The sequence below is a fragment of the Chanos chanos genome, chromosome 2, assembly GCF_902362185.1.
Source record: "Chanos chanos chromosome 2, fChaCha1.1, whole genome shotgun sequence".
NCBI lineage: Eukaryota > Metazoa > Chordata > Actinopteri > Gonorynchiformes > Chanidae > Chanos > Chanos chanos.
The window spans coordinates 47,419,136-47,444,135 of record NC_044496.1 but is presented as its reverse complement, the minus strand read 5'-3'; the positions used below and the strand labels follow the sequence as shown (position 1 = coordinate 47,444,135).

General features: G+C 41.2%; 1 protein-coding gene across 1 annotated transcript in view; it reads right to left on the bottom strand.

Moving 5' to 3' along the window:
- The window catches only part of diaph2 (diaphanous-related formin 2), a 333,165-nt gene that overhangs the window by 88,394 nt on the left and 219,771 nt on the right, over positions 1-25,000 (bottom strand). Inside the window, exon 25 of the mRNA XM_030765467.1 lies at positions 1,659-1,783. Within this exon, the coding sequence (XP_030621327.1) occupies positions 1,659-1,783 (125 nt within the window). The remainder of the gene's footprint in view (positions 1-1,658; positions 1,784-25,000) is intronic.

Genomic DNA, 25,000 nt, shown 5'->3' with positions numbered 1-25,000 from the left:
AAAACTCTGACCCAATAAGCTTCAGCCTGAGCACTGCTCTGATGGTAGATCAGGTACGACAGAGGCCAAGTCCGCTCTACCTCTCCATCTACAGCCAGCCAGCTTTTACAATCCACCGGAGACACACAACACACACACACACACGCACACACACACACACACACACACACACACACACACACACACACACACACACACACATACTGAAGAAGTGTTCGGCTACAGTGCATCTGCACCTCTCCAATTTCCCCCTCACTCAAGTTCAAGCCCTCCACCGCGCCAGATAATCGATAGCGACACTGAGGCTGGAAGGCTGCAGCAGCATTCCTACGTGTTCCTGCACTGAGACGGCTGGATACAATGGACTCTGTGTGCATTAATTACACACGTTTAAGCAGCCCCTCTTTGACTGGGAGCAGATTGTTAATGTGCATGAGAGTTATTATTCCTATGCCACCCAAAGTGCAGTGTGAGCCCCGATAAATCTCTCATTTGAGCTCATGAACAAAGCTACAGTAAGGTTAACTGCTGTCGCTCCTGTGGAAAGGCGAACATATGGAAGTCTTTCTGACTTGATAAATCACATATTAATGATCTTTTTTTAGTCTTATTTAATAAAAATTGGTAGGGAACAGCAGTGCGCACAGTAGGAGTATAGTGTGGGGCTGTCATTCACAGAAAATTACTATGGGAACAACTAACTAATTAACTAAGGAACCAAATAACTCACTGACTAACCAACTAACTAACTAACTAACTAACTAAATAAATAAAGAGTAAAATCTCTGAACTCTTGTCTCTACCCTCTTGCTACAATATGGAAATATCTCACTGTCAGAGTGGAGAGAAGAAAAAGAAGGAGATGGAAAAATAAAAGTTTTTTCTTCTCCTTTGAATAGTATCAGGGAAATGCTAAGGCATGCTTAATTCAATTTGAGAGGTGCGAGTGCTCGTGTTGGAGAGAAAGCACTCTGTTATGGAAAGGCGAGAGGAGCCTGGAGAGATGATAGCCCACAGCGCGTCGTAGAGAAAAAGAGGTCCTGTGGCTGGCCAGGAGATGCAATCTGAGTGAGTGATAAGTAGGCATGGCTAAGAAGCCCTCCATTAGAGTCCCGAGGGAGAAAGAGAAGGAGCTCTGAATCAATAGCCCCAAGACTGAACTCACTCTGGGGAATCTGGGAGAATGTAGAGAAGGATCTGACAAACATCTCACCGGGGGGAGATGGGCCCCTTATGTTCCCACATTCCTCAGTTCCCTCAAGACATAATAATGTCCTCATAGCAGAAGACCCAGAGTGGGAGGACAGTCAAACAACTGCTCCATCTAGAGTAATATTTCTAATCTCCAGTTCTGGAGAGCAAGGACAAGTTTTCTGACGCTGTATGTGTGACATTATAAAGACTTGAATAACTGCCTTTAAGTCAGGGCATCCGTCATGAAGTTGTGTGCAGTTGGCTTGAATACAGCCATATCTGCAGGTATAACACTACACCTTCAATAACAACGAACTTACACATGATAATGATATAAGATGACTAAAATCATTTCTGGGGAATAGAGAAATCATTACGTTTATCAGATGCTCATAGAGCTAAAACCCCACTTGTCATCCCTTGGCACGTGCTCAACATAAGTGGGTAAAGAATGTAAAGGATATGGACATTTTTTCCACAAACTTATCCTGTTTGTCGTCCGACTTAGGAAAATTCTGGATGTCGTTCTCCAGTCTCTGGACATGGCGTTCCATTGTGTCCAAACTGGCCTTCAGGATCTGGGCAGAAACTGCAAAGAGAGGCAAATAAAATTCATCGTTACGCAATGATTCTGCTGTACGTTTTTTTCCCTGACATCAGCTCAATAAACATTCTCACACAAAGGCAGTTCATCTATATTTTTTGCTTGATATCATTATATGAAATGCATTGCGACTGCTGTCGATGTAACATACTTCAGAAATCTCTATCCAGACAGTGAAAGGCATTCACATCAAAGCAAGATGTAACAGGAGAGGACTGTTAAGTATACTTTAAGAGTTCACACACTTTTAACATAGTTCCAAAAAGAGCAACTTTATGCCACGTACAAAGAGATGAACACAAGATGGCTTGCTGAGTATGGTAACCAATTGTGCTTTGAAGGTTTAAAGCAAGATGCAGAAAACTTCTCCTGCGGTTTCTGTTCTCAACTGAACATAGGTGAGTGGATATTGTTAAAAGACTAACCATACTTACAAAAACTAAACCTTAGGTGATACCATCGAAAATTGGACCTCCATTGCTGCACTGCCACTGACAGATCAGTGAAAGACCATTCCTACTATATTCAATCTTAGAGTTTATTTGAATAGAGTGTTCATTCAGTCACTCAGTCATACAAGTATGTAACAGTTAGTTCAAGCATTTTGTTGTTAATGCCGGCACATCAGCAAAATAATACCAGGCCCTTATTTCATGATCAAATGAAAGTCCACTTACACAACAACTTAAACTTTTAACGAAGCTTATTTGTGCAGAACAGTTCAGATACAGAGGCAAATCAAAGTGCTATGTCTATAGGCAAGGTCAGATAATTCAGAGCATCTGAAAATACCAGAGTTTGACCCACTGACAGACAGCAGCCCCTGGGCTAGACTGTCCTCACTTTGAGGCCTGAATCACTAATCTGCATTTAATCTCACTATGCAGCTCCACTCTGTTTATTTGGCTGTTTTACTTTTCACATCAACACTTTCGCATCTACACTTCAAAGAGATGCCGGTGTCTTAGCAGATCAGGGCGAGGGAGGGCTTTGTGTTGTGTTAGATGTTTACGGCTTTGGTCTTATTGATACAAACACACCCAATGATCACTCTGCTTATGCTTGACCTTTGTCTGGCTGAGAGGGGTCAGAGCGCTGCCTTAGAGAAGAACAGAAAATGAACATTCTCTGTGCCTCTCTGTCAGTTTGTCATTTCTCTCTCTCTCTCTCTCTCTCTCTCTCTCTCTCTCTCTCTCCACCCTAAGGGGGTAAGGCAAGGACAAAAGCTCTTATCTCATCTTGAGTACTCTAGATTCTTTGTAAAAGCAAAATGGATAAAAGCATTTTAAAGAACAAAATCAACAACAACAACAACAACAACAAAAAATCATTTTTAGTGGAAAACATCTTATTTTGAGAAAAACAGTTGAAGTGGCTTAAGTTTTTGGGCCCTTTTTGCTGCTTGGGTGCTTTTCTTTTTGAACATTTTTTCTCTCTCTGGACAATGGAATATGTGAAAAAAAAAAAGAACAAAACAGGCAGAGGTCACACATCATGACTGACAAGCCGTGACAATGTGTTGGAAAGAGAATGCGTCATGACTGATACAGCTGAGGAAGAAAACTAAGCAGCATTTACCATCTTTCTCATCAAGGCTCACATACTACATACTGAAACAAGGACATGCTACCCAGCAGAGAGTGAGAAAGAGAGCAGACAGACAGACAGCTAGACAGATAGAGAGACAGATAGTTAGATAGATACGGAGATAGTGCGTGAGAGAGAGAGAGAGAGAGAGAGAGAGACAGGGAGAGAGAGAGAGAGAGAGAGAGAGAGAGAGAGAGAGAGAGAGAGAGAGAGAGAGCAGAGCCAGACTGAGAGTGAATCAGTGGATAACTTCAGGCATCAGTGGCCCCTTCTCTAGGATGAAATGACAGTGGGAAAGAATGAGGAGATGGAGTGGCGGGCAGTTGGATGCTGAAGATGGATAGATTAGATACACAGAGATGCATCATCAGCGTGGGGTGTTCATCATTCACCCGGGTGCTTGGAGACTGGCGCAGTGTGGCCCTTGCCTGACAGTGGGGTCAGCTAATAACAGTGCAGAGTCACAGATCCTACAGGCTTTGGCACTGATGAAACTCATGCGCCAGGGAGTCGAAAACACAGAACGCTCTGATTATTTACTGTTTGCGATGAAGTTATAGAATGCTAGAAGCCCACATAGCATTTTCTCTTCTAAGCTAAAGCGCACTCCAAAGGGCTGTTTTCAGTAAGCAACACTACTGCATAGTCTTAAAACAATATGTCACTATAATTCATAGCCTGCAGATTTGTACGGCAAGCATGATTTGTACGGTAAGCATGTTTGGGAAGTTGTCTGTTGGGCGGGGGGATTATTTAAACAGTGAAGAGGCACTGTTGTGAAATATGATTTACTCAACACTGACTACAGAAGTCCTAAGGACTCATCTTGACTAATGCTCCATGGAAGATTTTCAGAAATTCGGTTTTTGTGACCATGGCTTCGCTGATAGAGGGCTCAACAATCCTCCTCCGTGGTGCTGTGCATCACTGTTCAGTAAAAATCTCTTAAGACTAGTTAATGTCAGTGTTTTTTGTGCTGCAGCTCCACATATCACCACCACTACAGAACAACAGAGAGTAGCAGAAAAACAGAGTGGATTAAACAACTTTTATTAGTGGGAAATATGCTAATGTCTCTTTTGATGTTCCTCTAGAATTAAAAGCTTGTTATGGGTCAGTTTCTGCTTTTCAGCAATATTTTTTTTTAGCCTCTTTCTTTTGGGGTGGGGTGGGGGGGGGGGTGTGGGGGTCTGCACTCCTCGCTCTGTCTCTTGCTCCTTCCCTTCTCTAATGGAGAATTTTACGGCAGGAAGCTCTGCACTGGATAAAGTTGGCATCCTTTTGGGATTTCATTAGCAACATTAAAAGCAAAATAAAACTGTTTACTGCTGGCCAGCAGAGACACATTCATACATGCTCACTTCAAATCAAGAGTGTGTGTATGTGTGTGAGAGAGAGAGAGAGAGAGAGAGAGAGAGAGAGAGAGAGAGAGAGAGAGAGAGAGAGACTAATAAACTAAAACACCCTTGTCCCTTTTGCAACTCCTGTTTTCTGGGACAGGCTAAATCACACTAATGAGAGTTGTCAACAGAAACTCCATATATGCTTTAATAATATACACTGAACCATTCATCATCTTCTTAGCTGCACAAATATTTATGTTTTACCTCCAATTACTGAGGTTTAAAAAGAATAAAAAAGAGAAAAAAAAAGTTTGACATTATGTTATACCTGCTTAATGTGCCTATGTCAAAATCAATTTTTTGCAGTAGATGGCTTGAAACTGTCTATGAGTCAGATGTTCAGTACTCTTCCTGATAAAACATGGGACTTTGTGGTAATTGACTGGATAGTGCTTAGCTTGTGGTTTCCTGGCTGTGTAAAACTCAACTGCAATTTTGTAGTTTTCACTAGATTTTAAATATTAACAAAGCCATAAGTATGAGATTGTATGAAAGCCTATTGCATTAACGACGGAGCCTCACAAGACAAACTCTAGTGTGGTCAAGCCCTCTTAGATTTACAGGCTCGTTATGGCAGGTTTAGCCCAACTCTGCTTCAGAGGAAAGTATTTATTTTCGGCAGTAAGGGTGAGGAGAGAGCTATTTCATTAAGCCATGTCTCATTCTCTCTTCCAATAAAACACCACGAAATAATGATGAAAAAAAAAAAGGCTACCCATCATAAAAGCAAGAAGACATGCAACACGAAATACCAAATCATCAGCTCTAATGTGAGGATGTCACTGTTATATTCCGCCATTTGTTGGATGTGGCCATTTTCCATTTGGATTTATGAGGTAGCTGTATCTATATTTCATCTCTCTTCCTTGTGATGCTTTCAAAGGTTACAGTGGAAATGGAGATTTATTCTTTTTTTGCTTGGCCTTCTGATACGGAATGAAGAATTGAGTTTTAAATAATCTCCATACTTTGTGCAAACAAAGGCAGTTGAAACATAAAACTCAAAGGAAGGCTATCTATGAGCATCCGTAGCACCACGCACAAACTCAGAATAGAATTAAAGGAGCCTCATCTGAGGAGATATATAAGGGGATTCCAGTTGCATGAATGAGGCCATGCATAAGTGAACATACATCATGTATCTGAGTGTAATTAGTGCCCGTATGTATATGAGAGAGAGAGAGAGAGAGAGAGAGAGAGAGAGAGAGAGAGAGAGAGAGAGAGAGAGAGAGAGAGAACAAGCTTACAAAGATTCGGTTCGCCAGTGCTAACCATTCTCATTTAAGAATTAATTCTCACAGGTTAAAGCTACAGCTAAAAATTTGGCAAACTGAGATCTCATAGGATGGAACAGGCTCAAGAAAAACACAGACCCAGACATGCACGCACATACCTTTGGAAGAGCATCCAATGTCATTAGAAAGGGTTCATTGGCTTGGACACAGGATGTTCTTCACTATATTCATCCCTGACAAATGAGTGCTATTTGGATGGTGGAGTGAGTGCAGGTCAATGCTAAATCTGATCATTTAATCTGTTGTAAAATGAGTTTTTAGCCTCAGTAGATTCTAAAAGGTCTTACGCAGATCCCAGCAATATACCTTTCTCCTTCATATTGATTTCACAAGCCGTGTCCGCCTTTAACATTTAAAACATAGACCAAAGAGAGATAAGCAGACAACCGTGGGGTGGGGGTGGGGGGAGGAAAAAAAAACAAAACAAAAAAACACACTCAACACTTTCCTTCACCACATAATTAAACCCCACAGACTATGATCTCAACAAGCTAGCAATGACTGGCAACCACTAACAAGCAGTTCCCATATCCAGCTGTAAGCTGATTTCTTCATTTACTTCAATTTCACAGTCAGGCTTGCTTTACTGAAGGCCTCTTTTCAGTTGTTTAGAAAACATGTTTACATCTTGAAACTCAACTTTAGCACCTGAAAACATTTGAAGGAAAAAAGAAAAAGAAAAAAAAGGAAAAGCTTTATGATGAAGGCAGCACAGTAATGTTATAACGATGATTATACATGCTTCCTCTTCAGGTGGAAATCAACTTGAAATATGCAGGTGAAAGCAATACACTTGTGACAAAGCAGCCAAACTACTCTCTCTCTCTGATTACCCATCATGTTATGATGCTGGAACTGAAGTCTTGTTAAGGGAAGGAGGGGGGGGGGGGGGGGGGGGGGGGGTGGGGGATCCTTAAGGAAGAAGAAAGTGGAAAATGAGGCAATTTACATGTACAGTAAAATGAAAGAATAGAAAAGTTCATAGAGCACTATGAGGAGCAGGCAAAGTAATTCGGTTTTGAATGATTGCTCGCTATTCAATTAGCTTTTTCAGTTGATGGCTTTCAATAGCTCTCTGCAAGGAAGACATTCAAACCTTCGCCAATGAGCTTCAAAACAAAGTTAAAGGATGTGAAGACAATAGTTTTTTGTTTTTTTTTCCCCTCCCCTCCCCTTTCTTCTCCAATTAAATTTGCAATCAAATAAATGACAGAACTGACATTTGTTAGCAGCCATTACAAACTGTGGAAATAGCATTATCGCTAAAAAACAGAAAACAAACAGTGTGTAGTTTGTGCACAGTTCAATTAATTTCAGTTTGGAAGGGGTATAAATCCACAATGCACACAGAGCTTAACAAAATTACTAGCCACTAATCAATGGGGTGTTAATCGGATGGAGAAAACCAAGGAATAAATCCTTTTTGCATTCGCTCCATTTATTATTTTAATATGTCTTTCCTGAAAATCCCTCACTTCTCAGTGCTTTATCATAATTGAGGATTTATTTCATGATTTGATCATTTAAACGGACTTTACCATATAAAACTTTAAGGTTAAAATATGCTTCAAATTGAGCTGTTCTGCTGTTATTGACCATAGAACCTGATCCTGAATCCTGATCATTTCGGGGGAAAAAAGGGGAAAAAAAAGAAAAAAGACAAAAAAAAAGATTCAGAGAGAGAGAGAGAGAGAGAGTCAGGGGGTGGGCTCTACCTCAAAAACAAAACAACAATGTCAAGGATTTTCCAGCTGATCTCAGAATGATGAATACACAGTAACTCACATAGCATCATTACAAATGTCAAACAATGAATTCAACAGCATTTTCACTCCAAATCCCTGTAACAAGAGGACAGAACCAGTATAGTGAACATCTAGCTGGAGAATCCCATTTTCTCTCTGGGAGATGAAAAGCACTGGATTACCTATTTGCATTCAACATGCATCCACACAGCATCTAACACTACACAAACACCGCTGAGCTCTGTCTATACTGCCCGCCAGCTAGTATGTGATTGGTAATTGTCAGCCTCTGTCTGCTTTCTGCTCTCGCACTCTCTTTCTCCCTCTCTCAGTGCTTCTAATACACAAACCACTCACTCACTCATCTCTCTCTCCCTCTCCCTCTCTCTCTCCTCCTGTTCCCCATTCTCTGACAGACCGTGAGGATTCTGGCCTTGAGGATTTTCTACAGAAGCGTGGAGACTCAGCAGGAAATAAAGGGGCAGGCAGTCTCTCTCTCTCTCGTTCTCTCTCTCTCTCTCTCTCTCTCTCTCTCTCTCTCGTTCTCTCTCTCTCTCTCCTGTCTCTGTCTTTCTCTTCACTGAGGATGCTGTAAATGCTGGCAGTGATGTAGTGATAATGCCAAAGCTTAGTGCTCTGCTCCTTGGCTCAGTGACACACCTCTACCACTGAAGCCCTGAAAAGGTGGCAACTAGAGACTATCATTTATCGAAACTTGTAGATAAAGAGCTGATAGCTAAAGGTAGATAATAGAGCAGGGAAAAGGAAGATAACTTCCTGAAACTTGAGAATGAGTCTGGGGAAACAGTGTTGAGAGAGAGAGAGAGAGAGAGAGAGAGACTCATACATGTGGCATGAATCATTTATGTTTTAAATGATATTGCTTTTGGCAGCCATTGGGAGTGTAGCCAGTACAACATCTCAAGAGGAATGACAAATGGAGTCAATTACAATATATTTTGATATGCTGGAAAGTTTAGGCACTGACCCGAGGTGGTGATGACTCCCAGGGAGTTGAATGGAAACATGACACGTGAAGAGAGAGAGAGAGAGAGAGAGAGAGAGAGAGAGAGAGAGAGAGAGAGAGAGAGAGAGAGAGAGAGAGAGAGAGAGAGAGAGAGAGAGAGAGAGAGCGAGAGCACAGCATTTTGTTTTTGAGGACTTGGGTGGGCTGTAGTTATATGCAAGAAATGTCAGTAGAACAGATGGTTGAGCTGGAGGATGTTTACAGGTAAACACACACCTTTGTCCTGCGCTCTACTCACCAGCCTTGGGGTAAATGCTCTGTCTCACAGAGGTTCCCATCAATGAGTTTACATTCCAGAGCCATAAAGAAACTTCAGACGAGCTTGCTAAAGGAATGCTAACGACCTTGTTTAGTTGTTATGGGTAATTATGTCAATTAAATGAGGATCCTGGGTTTTAATTTGAAAGTAGCAAGTTTTCAGTTGGCCCACTCAAGACAAAGTCTGGGAGAATCTCCCTCAGAAAGCTGGTTTCCCATCAATGTTAAACAGCTACATCATTGGGGTGTGTCACAGGAAACAAAACATTATAAGAATTTTTTCACCACAAAATGGGGGTGAAAAGATGGAGGCCAGCTTTAGTCTAGATGCGTAGAAAACACTTGATTATATCTTTGGAGGAGCAGAACAACTGGTGAACTGAGAAAAAAAAAAAAAAAAATCATTGTCAAGCAGTCAGCTGACCAGCCTCTGGCACTGACGCGGTGCTGAACCAGGGGGAGTTCCAGCCGTCAGTTGTACGTGTCAATTACCTGATCAATACCACAACTAATCAATAATACTGATCTACATCTGTAAACAACGTACAGTAAGTTATGACTCAATTGTCTTTGGTGGATTTTTTTTTTTTTTGTAAGTCTCTTCAAACAGCTACACCAGTGAAGTTTTCTTCATCACAAGTCACTCAGACGTAGCAAAGGCTCTCGACTTGAGAGGTGAACCAAAGGAGGATCTTGACAATAAGAAATGCAGGTGAGTGTTGGCTCACATCTTCACGATCATTCACAACTTCAAAGTTACACATTGTCACACCGGCTACTCAACCAACCTCTTAACCATACTTCTCAAGAACCAACTGACTCTGGAATGTTTCTCCAAATCATCATTCAGTTGTGGAAAGGAAGTGGGGAAAAAAAAAAAAAAGGTGAGGACATCAGAGGACATTCCAAAGAAAATGGCAATGAGGGATGGTGTAGCTCTGTGAAAGATGTTGCACTCTTCACCTTAAAGAAGAGAAGAGACAACTGCTTTTAGAGCACAGAGCTAAAGCGATGGGAGACCGATAAAGGAAGGAGTAGTAGCACAAATGGGCATATCTTCTATTTCTAATAGCATTTCACATATACACTTCAAACACAATTTTGAACTGAAGTGTCAGGATGTTTTGGACATTTTTCAGGTAGTGGGATACTAACATCCTATTCCCTGTAAATGTTACACGGTATACCTTAGCAACAAAGAGATATTGAGGTTAGGTGCAGGTGGTTGTTGTTATGTAGCAGTAAAATCATGGTAATAGTGCACAGTTTGTTAAAATTACTGTTAAAGTGTAACAGTGTTGAATTTTTTTTTTTTTTTTTTTTATGTTTTTTTTGTTTTGTTTTAATCCAACTGGAAGGTAGTCGTGGTCTTCATTCCTAGCTCAACAGCTCCCTCTGTGAGACACTTTGAAAGGGGAGGCATGCCCATATTTTGGCATGTTTACAGGAAACAGCCCGATGCTAATTGTGTGTGACCTTTTTGAGTTGAGGTTACCTCCGGCAGCCAGGACAAAAGCCTGGGACTGCTATTAGCTCAGTTCCAAATAGACTTATCACCAAGTGTTTAGTTTCAATGCTAAGTCTAAAACATGAGCGAATCAATATTTTCCTTTCATTTAACTGCATTTTCAGACAGACAGACAGACAGACAGACAGACAGATAGATAGATAGATAGACAGATAGATAGATAGATAGATAGATAGATAGATAGATAGATAGATAGATAGATAGATAGATAGATAGGCAGATAGATAGCTTTATATCTTAATTTATGAGCATGTACTATGCGATACTGTAATTTACAATATATGTACTACTTTATTTACTATTATTATTATCATCATCATCATCATCATCATCATTATCATTATTATTATTATCCATGTAATTCATGTTTTCTTCTCAAAAGTTGAAATATGTAGGTTTTTTTAAAATTTTATTTTTATTTATTTATTTATTTTATTTTATTTTTTTTATTGTGAATGATAAAGAATGTAATATGCAATATGCATAAAAACGAAGCGCAAATATTTGTGGCAGGCTATTTTCCACAGAAAATCAATTTAGAAGTGACCTAAGTTTTCATCTGTTTAAGACAATTTTGAAAAATTTCCTGAAATAAACAGCACGAGGAAACACGTCACAAGAAACACAAACAACTCAGAAACACAGCGTAGAAACGATTCCATGTTTCATGGTTCCATTATGGTATCATTAAAATAATGTAGAGTGTGAACGAAACCCACCTGAGCTCTATATGCATTTCCACACTCTGATTAAAGGTTGAATCAAGGCCTCACCCTTAAATCGACACAGATAATTCAAATAAACCAAAGCCACTGAAAACATGCACATTGCAGAGTCAAGGTTCTCTGCTTTGTCTGCATTAATGGCTAGCATAGATAATCAATGGGGCTTTGTAATGAAGACTTTTGTTCATCTGGGAACAGGGTTTTAGATGATGGGTCACGCTGCCTTTGTTCTGGCTACAGCACTGGGTAAAGCCTGAATAGAGGTTTTTGGTGCAGAGTGCATAGAGAGCAGCTCATGTTTTAGAGACGCGTTCATACACACTGCGGGAGACCAATTGCGTACAGTGAAATGCCCCGTTTAAAAGCAGCACAATGCGCATTAGCCAGTCCCGAAAAAACACCGAAGACAATATTGGATACGTTTTAATGGCGTTTACTTGGTGGGGAAAAAACAACAACAACAACAACAACAAAAACCCCACCTCTTTCTGCTATTTGTTTTTTACTTTTACTTGTTTCATTTTTCATATAAAGTAGTCCCCACAGTTCCTAAACAGCCTGATAGTTTTGAAAAAAGTTTAAGAGAGAAAAAGCAAAGCAATCCTGGGATGTTTAGGAATGGCAAATGAGGCTAACAGCACGAACTTGTATGACACTCTATATTGTCTCAGGTGTTAAAGAAGATAGGTTTGTATGGATGCTTCATTTTTACTAAATGAATATCCAAAAGAACTTTTCCCAGTGTACATTTCCTCAAGCTCTCTGAACACACAGAGAAATAAGCGCGTCTGGGAAGATGCAATAAGAATGAGCATCAGGGAATTTGCTCCTATGGCTACTGTAAATGCTAAATTACAACTCGAGCAAAACAGCGGGGTACTAAGATGTGAGGATTCAGGAATAAACAACTACTTCTTTCAGTTACTTGTTTATTTCTTTACTTAATTATGCATTCATTCATTCATTCATTTTATCTACTTACTTAATCATTCATATTCAAATTAAATAATTCCATCTTGTCCCTTTGACCATTTTTCATATTCTCAACAGTCACAGGCACAGCAGAGATTACGGGGAGTAAAAATTGCAGTCCTGACTTCACTTGTACTGTGCTGATTCCCCATCCAGTCACAAGTATCTGTGTGCATTTTAATATGTGCTGCACCCTGGGTTGGACCCAGCGCTGCTGATTGCCAGTGCTGTGTGTGATTAATAGCAAGTTGGAGATGAAAATGATCTATTCATTGGAGGTGTTAGGCAGCCCTGCTCTTCTTGATTGGCTGTTAGTACAAGCCTGGTCGCCTTGTCGGAGAGGTGTCTGTCATTAAGAGGTCAAAGCCCCTTGGAACCGCAGCTCTCTGAAATATCTAGAAGTGCAGGCGACCGGCAGAATGGCTGGCAGACAAAAGCAACAGGGCCCAAAACGGGGGAGTAATTTAAGGCATTAGAGGCTTCAAGGGCGATAGCGCTGGGACTCTGTCGGGTTCCTCGGAGGGTGGCACGCGGCCGGGGAGGGGAAAACGACTTTAATCTGAAATTAAACAGAGACCCGCCTGTCTGTGAGCTCTTCCGTGCCTGATAGACTCGACAGGAACTTCTATTATGCCATGTGAAAGCAGCTACTTATCACCATGCTACTGCTTTACTGGACCCCTACTGCTAACGCAGATGACAAAGCCAAGCCAATCGAACAAGCATCTTAACTCAGAGAGCTATCATCTAAAACTACGGAGTTAAGAGAGATTCATAATGAAAACATGACAAGGAGAAGAGAAACACATTACAGTAATGTGTTATCAAACACAAAGAGTGATATTCAGAAGACAATACCAGAGGAAAAAAAAAAAAAAAAAGAAAAAGTTAGAGGGAAAAGTCTATCAAATTAGAGGCCCCCGTGACATGACAGAGATAATGAAATGGAATAAGACCTACTCTAGAAGCTTTTCTGTTGGTTCTTAAGTTAGTAGCTGAAGTTCGCATACTGCTGTAAGGTCTTTAGTCTGCCACTGCTTCTGCAGCTTAAATGGGACAGTGGGGGAGGGGGCAAAAAAAAAAAAAAAATCATGAATAGCTCTCTTGTAGCACTGATACACCTGGTAACAAAACAAGTCCAATAGATCAATTCCGGCCAGTCGGCTAAGTGTGTTTAAATTTGCAGAGGGAGACAGCAGGGTCCACACAGTTTCCCAGCACATGCTGCCGATGGTGTCCATTAAAAGAGATTACTCTCTCTGAGCATGACCTTCTGCTTGTATTGGTGCTGAAACCCAGTGTAACAACCTAAATTAGGATCACTCATGTTCGCCCCTTAACTGTCTAATGAAGTCCATCCAGAGAGATTTATATTCCTCACACAATAAAAAGGTCAGCTCAATCTACACATAGGAAAGCTCTGTCTTAATTTGGGAGGGGGACACAGAGGAATGTCTTGGACTAGCTGCATTGCCTTCGGAACACATGTACAAATGAGCGGACGTCCACGATGCGTTTAAGAGGAAAAGTGCGGCGTATCGATTGAATTGGATTGGCCTTTTTTTTTTTTTTTTTTTAGATCCTGGGGAGACAGTGAGACTCCAACATTAGACTGCAGAGCTATAAAGGAACGCTGACTCCTCAGGCAATTCTTAAACTCATCAGCGCTTTTAATGAGACTTTTGAGCTCAGAGATGAATTAACTGTCTTGGTCTTTTTTACTTCATGCCGAATCTCTCAAAGCAAGAGGGTATGGGAGGGGAGAGACGATACGGTATCTGAAATCTCTCTCTTTTTTTTTTTTTCTTATAATACTCACAAACATAACCAGGACTTGCTTTTGTGACTGCACTGCTTAGACTGTTTTAAATATGCATCAACCCATCTACTGCCCCCTTCATTCTTCTATTTATATGAACATGCACAGAGGGATGGTCATGAGTGGCAAAACACTTAGCAAATATTACTTTTAAAACACGAATGAGTGTCCAATTATAGAGCATGGAACAAACAAAGGTAGTGGTGTTTGGTTTATTCAGAACAGATATAGGAATCTAGTTTACACTGTCTAAAAGCAAGCATCCATTTGTATCCAAGTGTTGTCTCCTACTATGTCCCTATGTCCTCCATTTTGCTAACTGAAATGAAACGTTAATTTTAAAATAAGTAAGTAAGTAAGTAAGTAAGTAAGTAAGTAAGTAAGTAAATACATAAAATATAAACAAATACATTTTAAAAAAATCACATATTTGCTACTGGTATCCTCGCAAAATGGTTAATAAAATCATAACACCAGAGCCTGAAAAACATTTGACCTCGCTGTTGACATCACTTGCCTTAGCACACCCTGTCCTTCAGAAACCAGTGCTGATTTAACCACAGACAATAAACTCTATGCAACGGAGGCTTTTCAGCTGGGCTTGTAGCTTGTAAAGTGTCACAGGGTGGCCCCGACCATCAGATCACAATCAAATCTAACACATCAGTGTCTCAACATATGAAGCTGTATGCACAAATCCAGGAAATGGTACTGTGGGGAAACTGCTGAGGGGGAGCTGAATGTAAAAGCATACACATTACAAGTGAAAAAAGGGAACATTTCGGCTACGCACTAGGTGATACATATCAAGAGTCAAACCCCATTGGCGGCCCATAAAAATAAATACATACATACATACATACGGGAAAAAAAAAAAAAAAAAAAAGTGGCATGTTGCATGATTGGACCTATTTGCCTGCTGGTGAACATTTAAGTCAGAGAGTCTGCAGGGCGGTGAAGCATTAGCTCACACACACACACACACACACACACACATTTAAAGGCCTGCCAGCTGAATGGCTGTAGGATAATGTTTGCCTTCCTAAATGCTCCTGTCTTAGGGCATCCTTCCTGTCTGCTTCCATTTTAGTACCCATAACTTCTGAAGCTTGGTAGCTCAGAGCACACAAACAGCCAAAGGGCTGCTTGTGCCCTGGGTCTTTCTCACTTCTCATTCACAGAGTTCCATCTACGTTAAACAACCCAACTACTCAACCCAGCTCTGAGAGTAGAATGTGAGAGACCCCCCCCCCCCCCCCAATAAACAAACAAACAAACAAACAAACACATAAAATAAAATAAAATAAACATTCAAAAAATACAAAAGATATTAGCCTATTAATCTCACAGAAGCCATCAAATATGCCATCAAATAATGTCAGTACAGGCTAATTACTCTAATCTGAGCTGAAAATGATCGATACAAAAACTGGGGGCTTTTGGGGTGGGTGTCACATTCTCTGCTGTATCACGCATTCTTCATCTTTAACATTTTCTTTGAGTCAATACACCTAATGGAGAATACTGTATGTCATAAAGCCCTTGAGCTCTGTACATACCTCCACAGGTACAAAAGGATATATTCTATAATACAGGACAATTGAGTGGACCACAATGCTATTTGGATGCTATCCAATAATATCTGTGTGCATTTAGCACTAATTCTCACCTCTAATTCAAGATCCACATGTTAACAGGACAGGCACAGCACGTCTGACCTTAGCTTATCAGGAGCTTATCTTAAGCTTTCACTCTGACATGTCACTTGTGAGAATAGCGAAAGAAAGAGAGAGAGAGAGAGAGAGAGAGAGAGAGAGAGAGAGAGAGAGAGAGAGAGAGAGAGAGAGAGAGAGAGAGAAAGAGAGAGAGAGAGAGAGAGAGAGAGAGAGAGAGAGAGAGAGAATGGAGGCAGGTCTCTGGCAAGCGACTGAGGGAGTGCAGGGCACCACAATATCGTCCGTAATCCCCACCATGTGAGATTTTTATTGGCAGTCCTTCCAGTGAATGGCGCATCCCCATTATGTCTTAACACATCAAAATGGCAGCGTGGCACAGGAAGAAAAGGCCACCTGAGGACTGAGGCTGCGGCCTGGAGCAGATGCAGCTCTCTCTCTCTGCTGTGAGCCCATAGCTCAACGCAGGCGCAATTTTGCCAGCAACAATCGATTCCGTCCTTCCCTACCTCCCCTCCCTTGAGTCACTCTGGTGGAGGAATAAAAACACAGTTCTCAGGTTGGATCTGGACACAGCTGCCATGATAGCTCAGTGCCAATAGGACAGAGTGCACAAAGTGCAAAGACAGCTAGAGTGGAGAGAGAGAGAGAGAGAGAGAGAGAGAGAGAGAGAGAGAGAGAGAGAGAGAGAGAGAGAGAGAGAGAGAGAGAGAGAGAGGAGTTGCTGAAGGAGGTTGGATTTTTCAACGTACCAAAAGTACTTTTTGATGATATTCACCTTTTTTCTTTTTTCACTTAAAGACAGTTACCCTCTGCCTAAGGCAGTAAGGCCTGCCTTAATTTTTCATACTTTTCTTTTCAAATTCCAATCACTAAAAAGCACAATCAGTTACTGATCTGAAATCAGCTGACTGTGCCAAAATGTGACTGCTCCTGGGGAGTGACACAAAACTGAGTGTCTGCTCACTCAAAGTGTATCCAAAAAAAAAAAAAAAAAAAACCCTCTGAGAAACACACACACAAAAAAAAAAAAAAATCATAGGGAGAAATGAGGGCACTCTGTGCCACGAGCCAAGTGAAATTTGAAATCTTCCTCAACAACACCGATGAGACTGAAATAACAATAAGAAAGCAATCTACTGTTTTCTGCTCATGATGTTTAACCAGAGAACAACTTCCACCTTTCACTTTATCAGCGAGATGAAATCATCTGCATCCCTATCATTTAGTTTGTCGTACATATCAAAGGCATTACGTCTAGACTCGCACTGTCTGGAGGTTGTTAATATGAAATATCCCCTTGATGACCATTTCAATGCTCCTGCTCCTGTATTCGCGATATCTAGCGCAGCTCATATGGAGCCTGGCCCACCTCAGCCTGATCAGCATTCACTAGACCTGGCTTCAAATCCCAATTCCGTTCCTCAATTTCACATGCAAATATGCTGTGGCTGATTTGAATATATTTGAATATGGATCAGAGAGTACTGGTTCATATCACAGGACCAAACAAGGATGGGAGGGGGATGTGCAAATGAACCAGATGTAAAGAAAAGGTCAAACCTGAAACCTGTTAGCTATGGTTTCATAACACACAGGTTAGGATTAGAACGTAAATAAATAAAATAAATAGATTAATACAATCTATCTAACAGAGAAAATGAATACGTTGCATATTTCATTTGTGTACAACACAAACAGGGATAAAGTACACACGAATGTATACACACAAAATACTTTAGGGCTCTCTGCACAAAGCACAACAATTAAAATTCTTACTACATGTACAATAGATCACTTAGTATATTACAGAGAATGTATTTAACCAGTTTTACCATCAAAACAAAAACACAGTAGATGAGGCAGAATGCAGGAACATGGCTTTACACGGCCTGATTTGAATAGCTGTGATGCACAGTCACCTTGGCTTCTCTTAGCACACTACTACTTTTGTCTATCTCTCAGTTTGAAAATGGATCAAACGCCAGGGATCTGGCAGGAGCTGTAATGGACTTCTTTCATTGTGTTCATCCATCACAAACAGCGCATCTTTAACCACATTGACACTCATTAGCGCCTGGTAAAACCGGGTCCGGGAGCCCGGTCTAAGCCCATTGGAGCTGAGGGAAGCTGCATCTTAAACTATAGCTCTATTTACAAACGTGTAAGACATATCGCACTAAAGGGAAGAGCCCCCTTTGGTGTCTGTATCGAGCCGTGGATCTGATGACGTAGGTAAAAGATGCTGAGATCTGTATCATGACATTTCAGTCGGGGACACTTTTTCTTGCCATCGCTCAATATAGGAAGTGAGAGAGAAAGAGAGGAGGAAACCTCAAGCTTGTATTGTATAACCTTGTCTTCTTCACATTGTTACGTGAACCAGCTTTACAAGATCAGCAATAGACTGGGCATGTTGTATGATCTCTGGGTGGAGTTGATATGATTTGTGTGCACAGGGCATTGGGAATTCACCGAACGGTGATTGACAGCTCAGATAAGAGCCGATCTCTCCATTCAGAGCTTTGAGAAATGTCACACGCCTGATCTCAATTCCTCCAAATGACATGTATCACCGGCAACAAAGGTCAGGGTAGGTTTGGGGACTGCTCCCTTATTGATATCCCTCACAAACATGAAAAATGGGATTTGAAATGATCTACCATCTGTTTCAACTAGCACAAGCTGCTACTTACATCAGGAGCCAATTATTCTTCATAGAGGAGTTTATCCCCACGTATCAGACCCCTGTAGGGAACCATAGGTAGAGAGACTGAGGTCTAGGCTTCTTCTAAGGAGGGGAGGGTGGGATTTGAGGGGTGAAAATGTGGCCCACCAGCTCCGACAGGTGACAAAGGACTGGTGGGAAGACAGCGACTCAATACAAAGACCCATCTGACAGGCATCTCTGCGGCCAGTCAAAGGTCCGAAAGCCTCTTGCTTCATCACTGTCTGACTTCTCGTCTGAAGACCTGTCATGCATATTAATTGGCCTCAACTTGTGAATAATGATTTGAGCACTACTCAATTACAGGTAACGTCTCAATGTCAGAAAATGAATGGCTTTCACGTGAAGAATCGGAGCGCTGACTGAGGAGAACGAAAAAAAAAAAAAAGAAAAAAAGGAGGAAGTAAAAAAAAAAAAAAAAAAGAGGGATTTTGCATAGAAATACCTTTCAAAAAGCTATTCAGAAGGTGTTCTAAGTTTAAACACACGCGTGCGCACACACACACACACACACACACACACACACACACACACACACAGACAGACACACACACACACACACACACGCGCGCGCGCACACACACACACACACACGTACCCCTCTTCACTTCATATTACAACCTTTCACTCTGATCATTATAGCAGCACAATGGAGCCTTATCAGTAAGGTAGGGGGATCACGCTGAGCAAAACTCAATTTCCTGCACATTTGTACAACAAATCTCCTTGTTATCTTCATGATCAAGTTTCACTGACTGTAATGTTCTCAACCGTTCAACATGTCAAAACGTCACCCAGTCCCTCATGTTTAGTAAACCCTCTCTCCCATAAAGACTGTCAATCAGACAACAGCACTCCCTTTGCTGAGTGGTGAAGAGAAAGGTCAGCGTCGCATTATATAGTAACCCCACCCTGTCGTACAAGAGGAAATGAGAGAAGGTCTTTTAAAGGCCTCTCTAGACACTTATTGTATCATTTATAAGAAATACGCCGACAGGAGCAGACAAACTGCCACTGTTTACACACATAAAGACACAGCAAACGACACAGAGGGGATGTGCAGCATTTAAAGACTTACTGTCTATGAACTAAATGTGAGGAATCAGATAAGGTTAAGAGAGAGCCACCTCCTCAAGGCCTTTCATGTATCTCACTAGTCTCCAGAGAAATCTCTTTGTGCTGCTAAGACTTTGTGACGATGATCAAATTATTGTTCTCTCTTTGTAGTCACAGTGCCACTTCAACCAAGATCAGGAATCAATCTTTTGTTGCTTTCACCTTTTCTTTGATCCATTAATTCCACTGTATTTCAGTTTGGCTCTCAAAAAATTCAGAAAGCCCCTGTTCACAAGATGTCATCTATACCTATACAGATCAATGGCAGTTGGATGTTCAAACAGATAGAGCACAGAAAGCAGTCTGAATCACAGTGTTGTCACTGTCTTACATGGCATAGGCAGACAATAAGTATAATTTCTTCCTTTGGATTTGAATAAATTTACAAAGCTGGAGGAAAATATTGTTGAGAAATACGGCACTGTAGGTGGTAAAGCAATATTTATGCCTTTTGCTGAATGACACACAACAAACAGTAACATTAAAATTATATTCCTCATTAAAGAGTCATTTCTCAAACAACAAGTCAAAGATTGTGTGTGTGTGTGTGTGTGTGTGTGTGTGTGTGAGACACTCTGGCTAAAATTCTGAAGCAGAAGAAGAAGAAGAAGAAGAAGAAGAAGAAGAAGAAGAAGCAGAAGAAGAAGAAGAAGAAGAAGAAGAAGAAGAAGAAGAAGAAGCCTAAAATTGTTGAGTCAAAAGGAAATAACAGGACGGCCAATTGCCAAAATAAGCTGGAATTGCAGTTGTAAACACCTTTGTTAACAGCCAAGAGAAAGCACTTAAGTACAGACAAACTGTAATTCAGTTTCCCTGGCCAATTCAGCCCGAATCCAGGTCATCTCCAGCATAAGGCATGCGCCATGCTTACTCCTCCGTCACACTTTTCAGTCAACCCTACACACAACACACAGGCTGCAAATCACCGGACAAGCAACCCGCTTTGGCTGTATTCATGGAAATGTGCTTTAGTAAGTCAGTCCGAAAGAAGTGATGAAAACAGGTTAGCAGTTACCGTCAAAGCACCTTTTGTACGAAGCTACTCCCCACCCCTCACAAAAAAATGTTTTTTTCCCCACAAAAACCTTGTTCAGCTTCTAATTCGTTGTGGGTGCATGTAGCATTTAATCTTTTCTTGGACTTGAAATGGCTTTTTAAACACTCATTAGCACATAATGTCCTGCCTTCTGACAGTTTCATTTACAAAAATGCTTTTCAGTGCCCCCTGCACTCCACATGCCAAAAACATTCATTTGGAGGCACAACCTAAAACAAAGTAAACGTCTCCCATTCAAATGTTCAGTTAATAGTTAAACGACTTGGACTCAAATCCTGGAGGACTATGGAAGACATCTGTGCTGAAACAAACAATTATTGGCATAGTGCTTGGATAAGCCAAAGGAGGGGGGGGGGGGGTGAATTCAATATCCCACTTTTATATCTCTGATTTAGCATCCAACAGCTTTGTCCTTGACATTAATCGGTTTCCCCTGAATGGACAAATGAAAAGCACTTACTGTGATCAAACAAAACGTTACTGTCACACATGTCAGCTGAGGTCCAAATCCTTTTTTTTTTTTTTTGGATGTTACAGACCAAGTGTGAGTCAACTCAATAGAACATCTAAAGTCTACAATGAGGCAAACAGAAGATTTACTGTGGAGATTCATACTGATGACCAAGAAATAAAGTGATTTGGCTCAATTCACAACAAGACAAGTCGTGATTTTTATTCTGCATTCTCACCAAGCAATATTTCCAAGGCCATTATGAACAAAAGAATGTTTCCCTGAGTGGATTCTTGGCAACAGTGAGTGGCAAACAAGACTACAACACTTTTTTTTTTTTCTTTTCCTTTTTTTTTATGACAGGTTTGAAAAGCATTTTAAACTGCCACACAAACAGTTCTGAGTACAGCACCTGCTCAAACAACCTCTAGAATATGTAGTCAACTGAAATCAAACCTGCCAAACAGCCTGTGTGATACAGACTCTGATTTACAGAGGTGAGAAACAGGTACGTCTGGGAACTAACGCTGATGACACAAAGACAAACGTGCCTGATCAATCAAGATCACACAACACTAGGAATGGCTGTGTCTTAGTACTAAACTCTTCACCTTCTGAACAATTTTAAGTCAAATTGTCTGTGTTTTTTGGTACATTCTATTACGCTTGTATTCTGAAATGCTTGAAGACAGCTGGCATTAAGTCACGCAGGGCCGATCTTAAATGGCACACTGTGGTTGGGATGTTGGGAAGGGTCAGGAGGTCAGGAATGGTATATGTCTTAAGATGTCAGCTGTTAATGTTGCCCTGAGCTACAATATAAATAAAATTCTCATTAGAAAAGCCAACTGTTTCTTGGCATCATTTGAGGGACATCAAAATATCAAAAAATAGGTTGGGGAACAAAAAAAAAAAAAAACAACAAAAAAACAAAACAAACAAACAGAGAGAGAGAGAGAGAGAGAGAGAGAGAAAAGAAAGCAGAGATATTTTAAATAAAGCATCTCTGTCCATCTTCAGCCAATCCACTGTTCCCAGCATGGTGAGAGGTTGACAGCGACAGGCCAGATTTCCTGCCTGGCAAACAGTATTATTCTCATTTCCAGCCCAGTTGTCAACTCTCATGGAGATCGGCCAGCAGCCAGCACAAAACACTACTAACCCAGGCAGCACCGCTCCCTGCATGTGTCCATCTCTGTCTACCTCCATACCTGCACATCCACCACTGCTACAGAGAGAGAGAGAGAGAGAGAGAGAGAGAGAGAGAGAGAGAGAGAGAGAGAGAGAGAGAGAGAGAGAGAGAGAGAGAGAGAAAGAGAGGCCTGTTCTCCACCAAGGGAGGGGCGGAGGGAAAGGGGGGCTTGATAAAAGCCATCATTCATCCAGGGTGGGTGAGGAAAGACAGGTCTGCATCCCGTTGGCGATATGCTCCGTGACAGTCTGTCCTCTCTGCCAGTTAGGCTGAGCGTTAGCACGAGGACATCCTGCTCCAAAGAATCACTTTCACACAGATCAGACACCACTGCATGTATAAGAGTGGAGAGACCTCCATCACTGACTATTACTCCATCAGCCCATCATAAGACAGAGAGAGAGAGAGAGTGAGAGAGAGAGAGAGAGAGAGAGAGAGAGAGAGAGAGAGAGAGAGAGAGAGAGAGAGAGAGAGAGAGATGGACAGCTCATGCAACACAGGTGAAATTCTGGCAGGTAAAGATGTGAACATGGACTAAGAGTATTGTCGTGTAGTATTGTCATGGGCTTTACTTAGCTGGTGGAGGCTTTAAAAATCGGAGTTCCACCACAAGTTATTCCTAAGGAAACCAATTTATTACATTCATGGAAACACGGCACGACACACTTTCTTCATGGATAGTTACTGTCTCAGTTAGGACATTCCTGTCCTGGCATAGACAGAATTAAGTGCATCGTCCACACAGTGAACTGCAAGCTGCCACATGAATAACATCAAAGACTGCATAACCAATTCTTACTGTGTTCTATTAATGTGACATAATTTGTGGATTTCTTAAACAGGTGCATTTGCACCACTGCACTAACTTGTAATAAGAATAAACGGTCACTAGTTTTTGACATCAAATATAGCTTTCTGTATCAGCTGCTAAGGGGTCAGCACACGCTTTTAATTTTTTTAGAAATTGCAAGGGAAAACATGTACTCTTTGACTTTACACAGTAACTCTCTTCTTATCATGACCTCGATCAGAGCCACTGCAGTTTGCCATGCCAGTCCACTGAAGTCATCTATTACAAATTCATTGAAGATGTAGCATCATCCATAATTAGTTTAGAGTACATTTGACACTTCCGGTCAATAAAGATCCATTTATATTTTCAAGGTGCATTTTCACCACACACACACACATACTATCTAAGACGCTTACCCTAATCAGGGTCGCACGGGGTGCTGGAGCTTATCCCAGCACTCACAGGGTGAGAGGCAGGGAGACACCTTGGACAGGTCACCAGTCCATCGCAGGGTAGACACACAGACAAACACATTCACACACACACACATTTATACCCGGGGCAATTTAGCATCTCCAATTCACCTAACCTGCATGTCTTTGGGCTGTGGGGAGGAAACCCACGCAGACACAGGGAGAACATGCAAACTCCACACAGAAAGGACTTTGGCTGTCCGGCCGGGAATCAAACCTGAGGCCCCCTTGCTGTGAGGCGACAGCCCTACCCACTGCGCCACACTCACACACACACACACACACACACACACACACACACACACACACACACACACACAGAGGTCCCTAATAACAAATTCATTAAACTATTCTAAATGGGGTGTGATGATGCAGCGAATGAACAGGTCAGTAGAAGTCTTATTCCATACTTTCAAACTCTTTCTATTTATGAGACAATTACTCTAAAATCCAAATCTTGGCAAAAGACAACTTTCAAAGCCGTTCTCCTGCTGAGAGATCATCTTTTAAAAATCTGCCTCACCTTCCAATAACTGCTCCAAAATTACATACAAGAGCATGGTGTTGCTTCACAGTGATTGCACAGTGATAAAGATATGACTTGGTAAAGATTCTGCATACATAGTTTGTCTGTGATGTTTGCTGAAGCAGTTGTAAGCTGATGTCCTTTACTTTTCAGGGAAGAGAAAAAGTTAAAAGCTAAAAGGACAGCATGTCCAATTGATTCCCAAAAGAAAAAAAAAAAGAGAGAAAGAAGAAGAAGAAGAAGAAGAAGAAGAAGAAGAAGAAGAAGAAGAAAAAAGCTAATCACCATAATTACTTGTTGTTCCACCTTACAGATTCTATTCTAGTTATATGAAGACATATACACAGAACAGAACGAAGACTGGCCTCACCAACTTTAGTGGAGAATTGTCATTCTCTGTGGAAGAAATGAAATATTGAACTAAAAACTGCCAGCTTTTATCCATGTAACTCGGGAATTACAATCCCCGCTCTCTTTTCTGGCACACTATGGCTATAGTGATACTATAAAGGACACAATTTAAAAAAAAAAAAAAAACAAAAAACTCTCACTCACTTTCTTTCTGTCTCTCTTCCTCTCAATCTCCCTTTGTCTTTCTATCTGCCACTTCTCTCTCCGTCTGTCTCTGCTTTGGGGTTGTGTGTGTACACTCACGTGTGTGCTTATGTGCGTGTGTGTGTGTGTGTGTGAGTGTGTGTGCACACAGGAAATGCTTTGGGCATCCTAATCCGGTCATGTTTGGTATGCATGTATGTGTGATGCAGATAACAGGGTGGATTTTTAGGGATGGTTAAAAACGAGGGTGGAATGTAGGCCACATCTCCCTGGATTGAT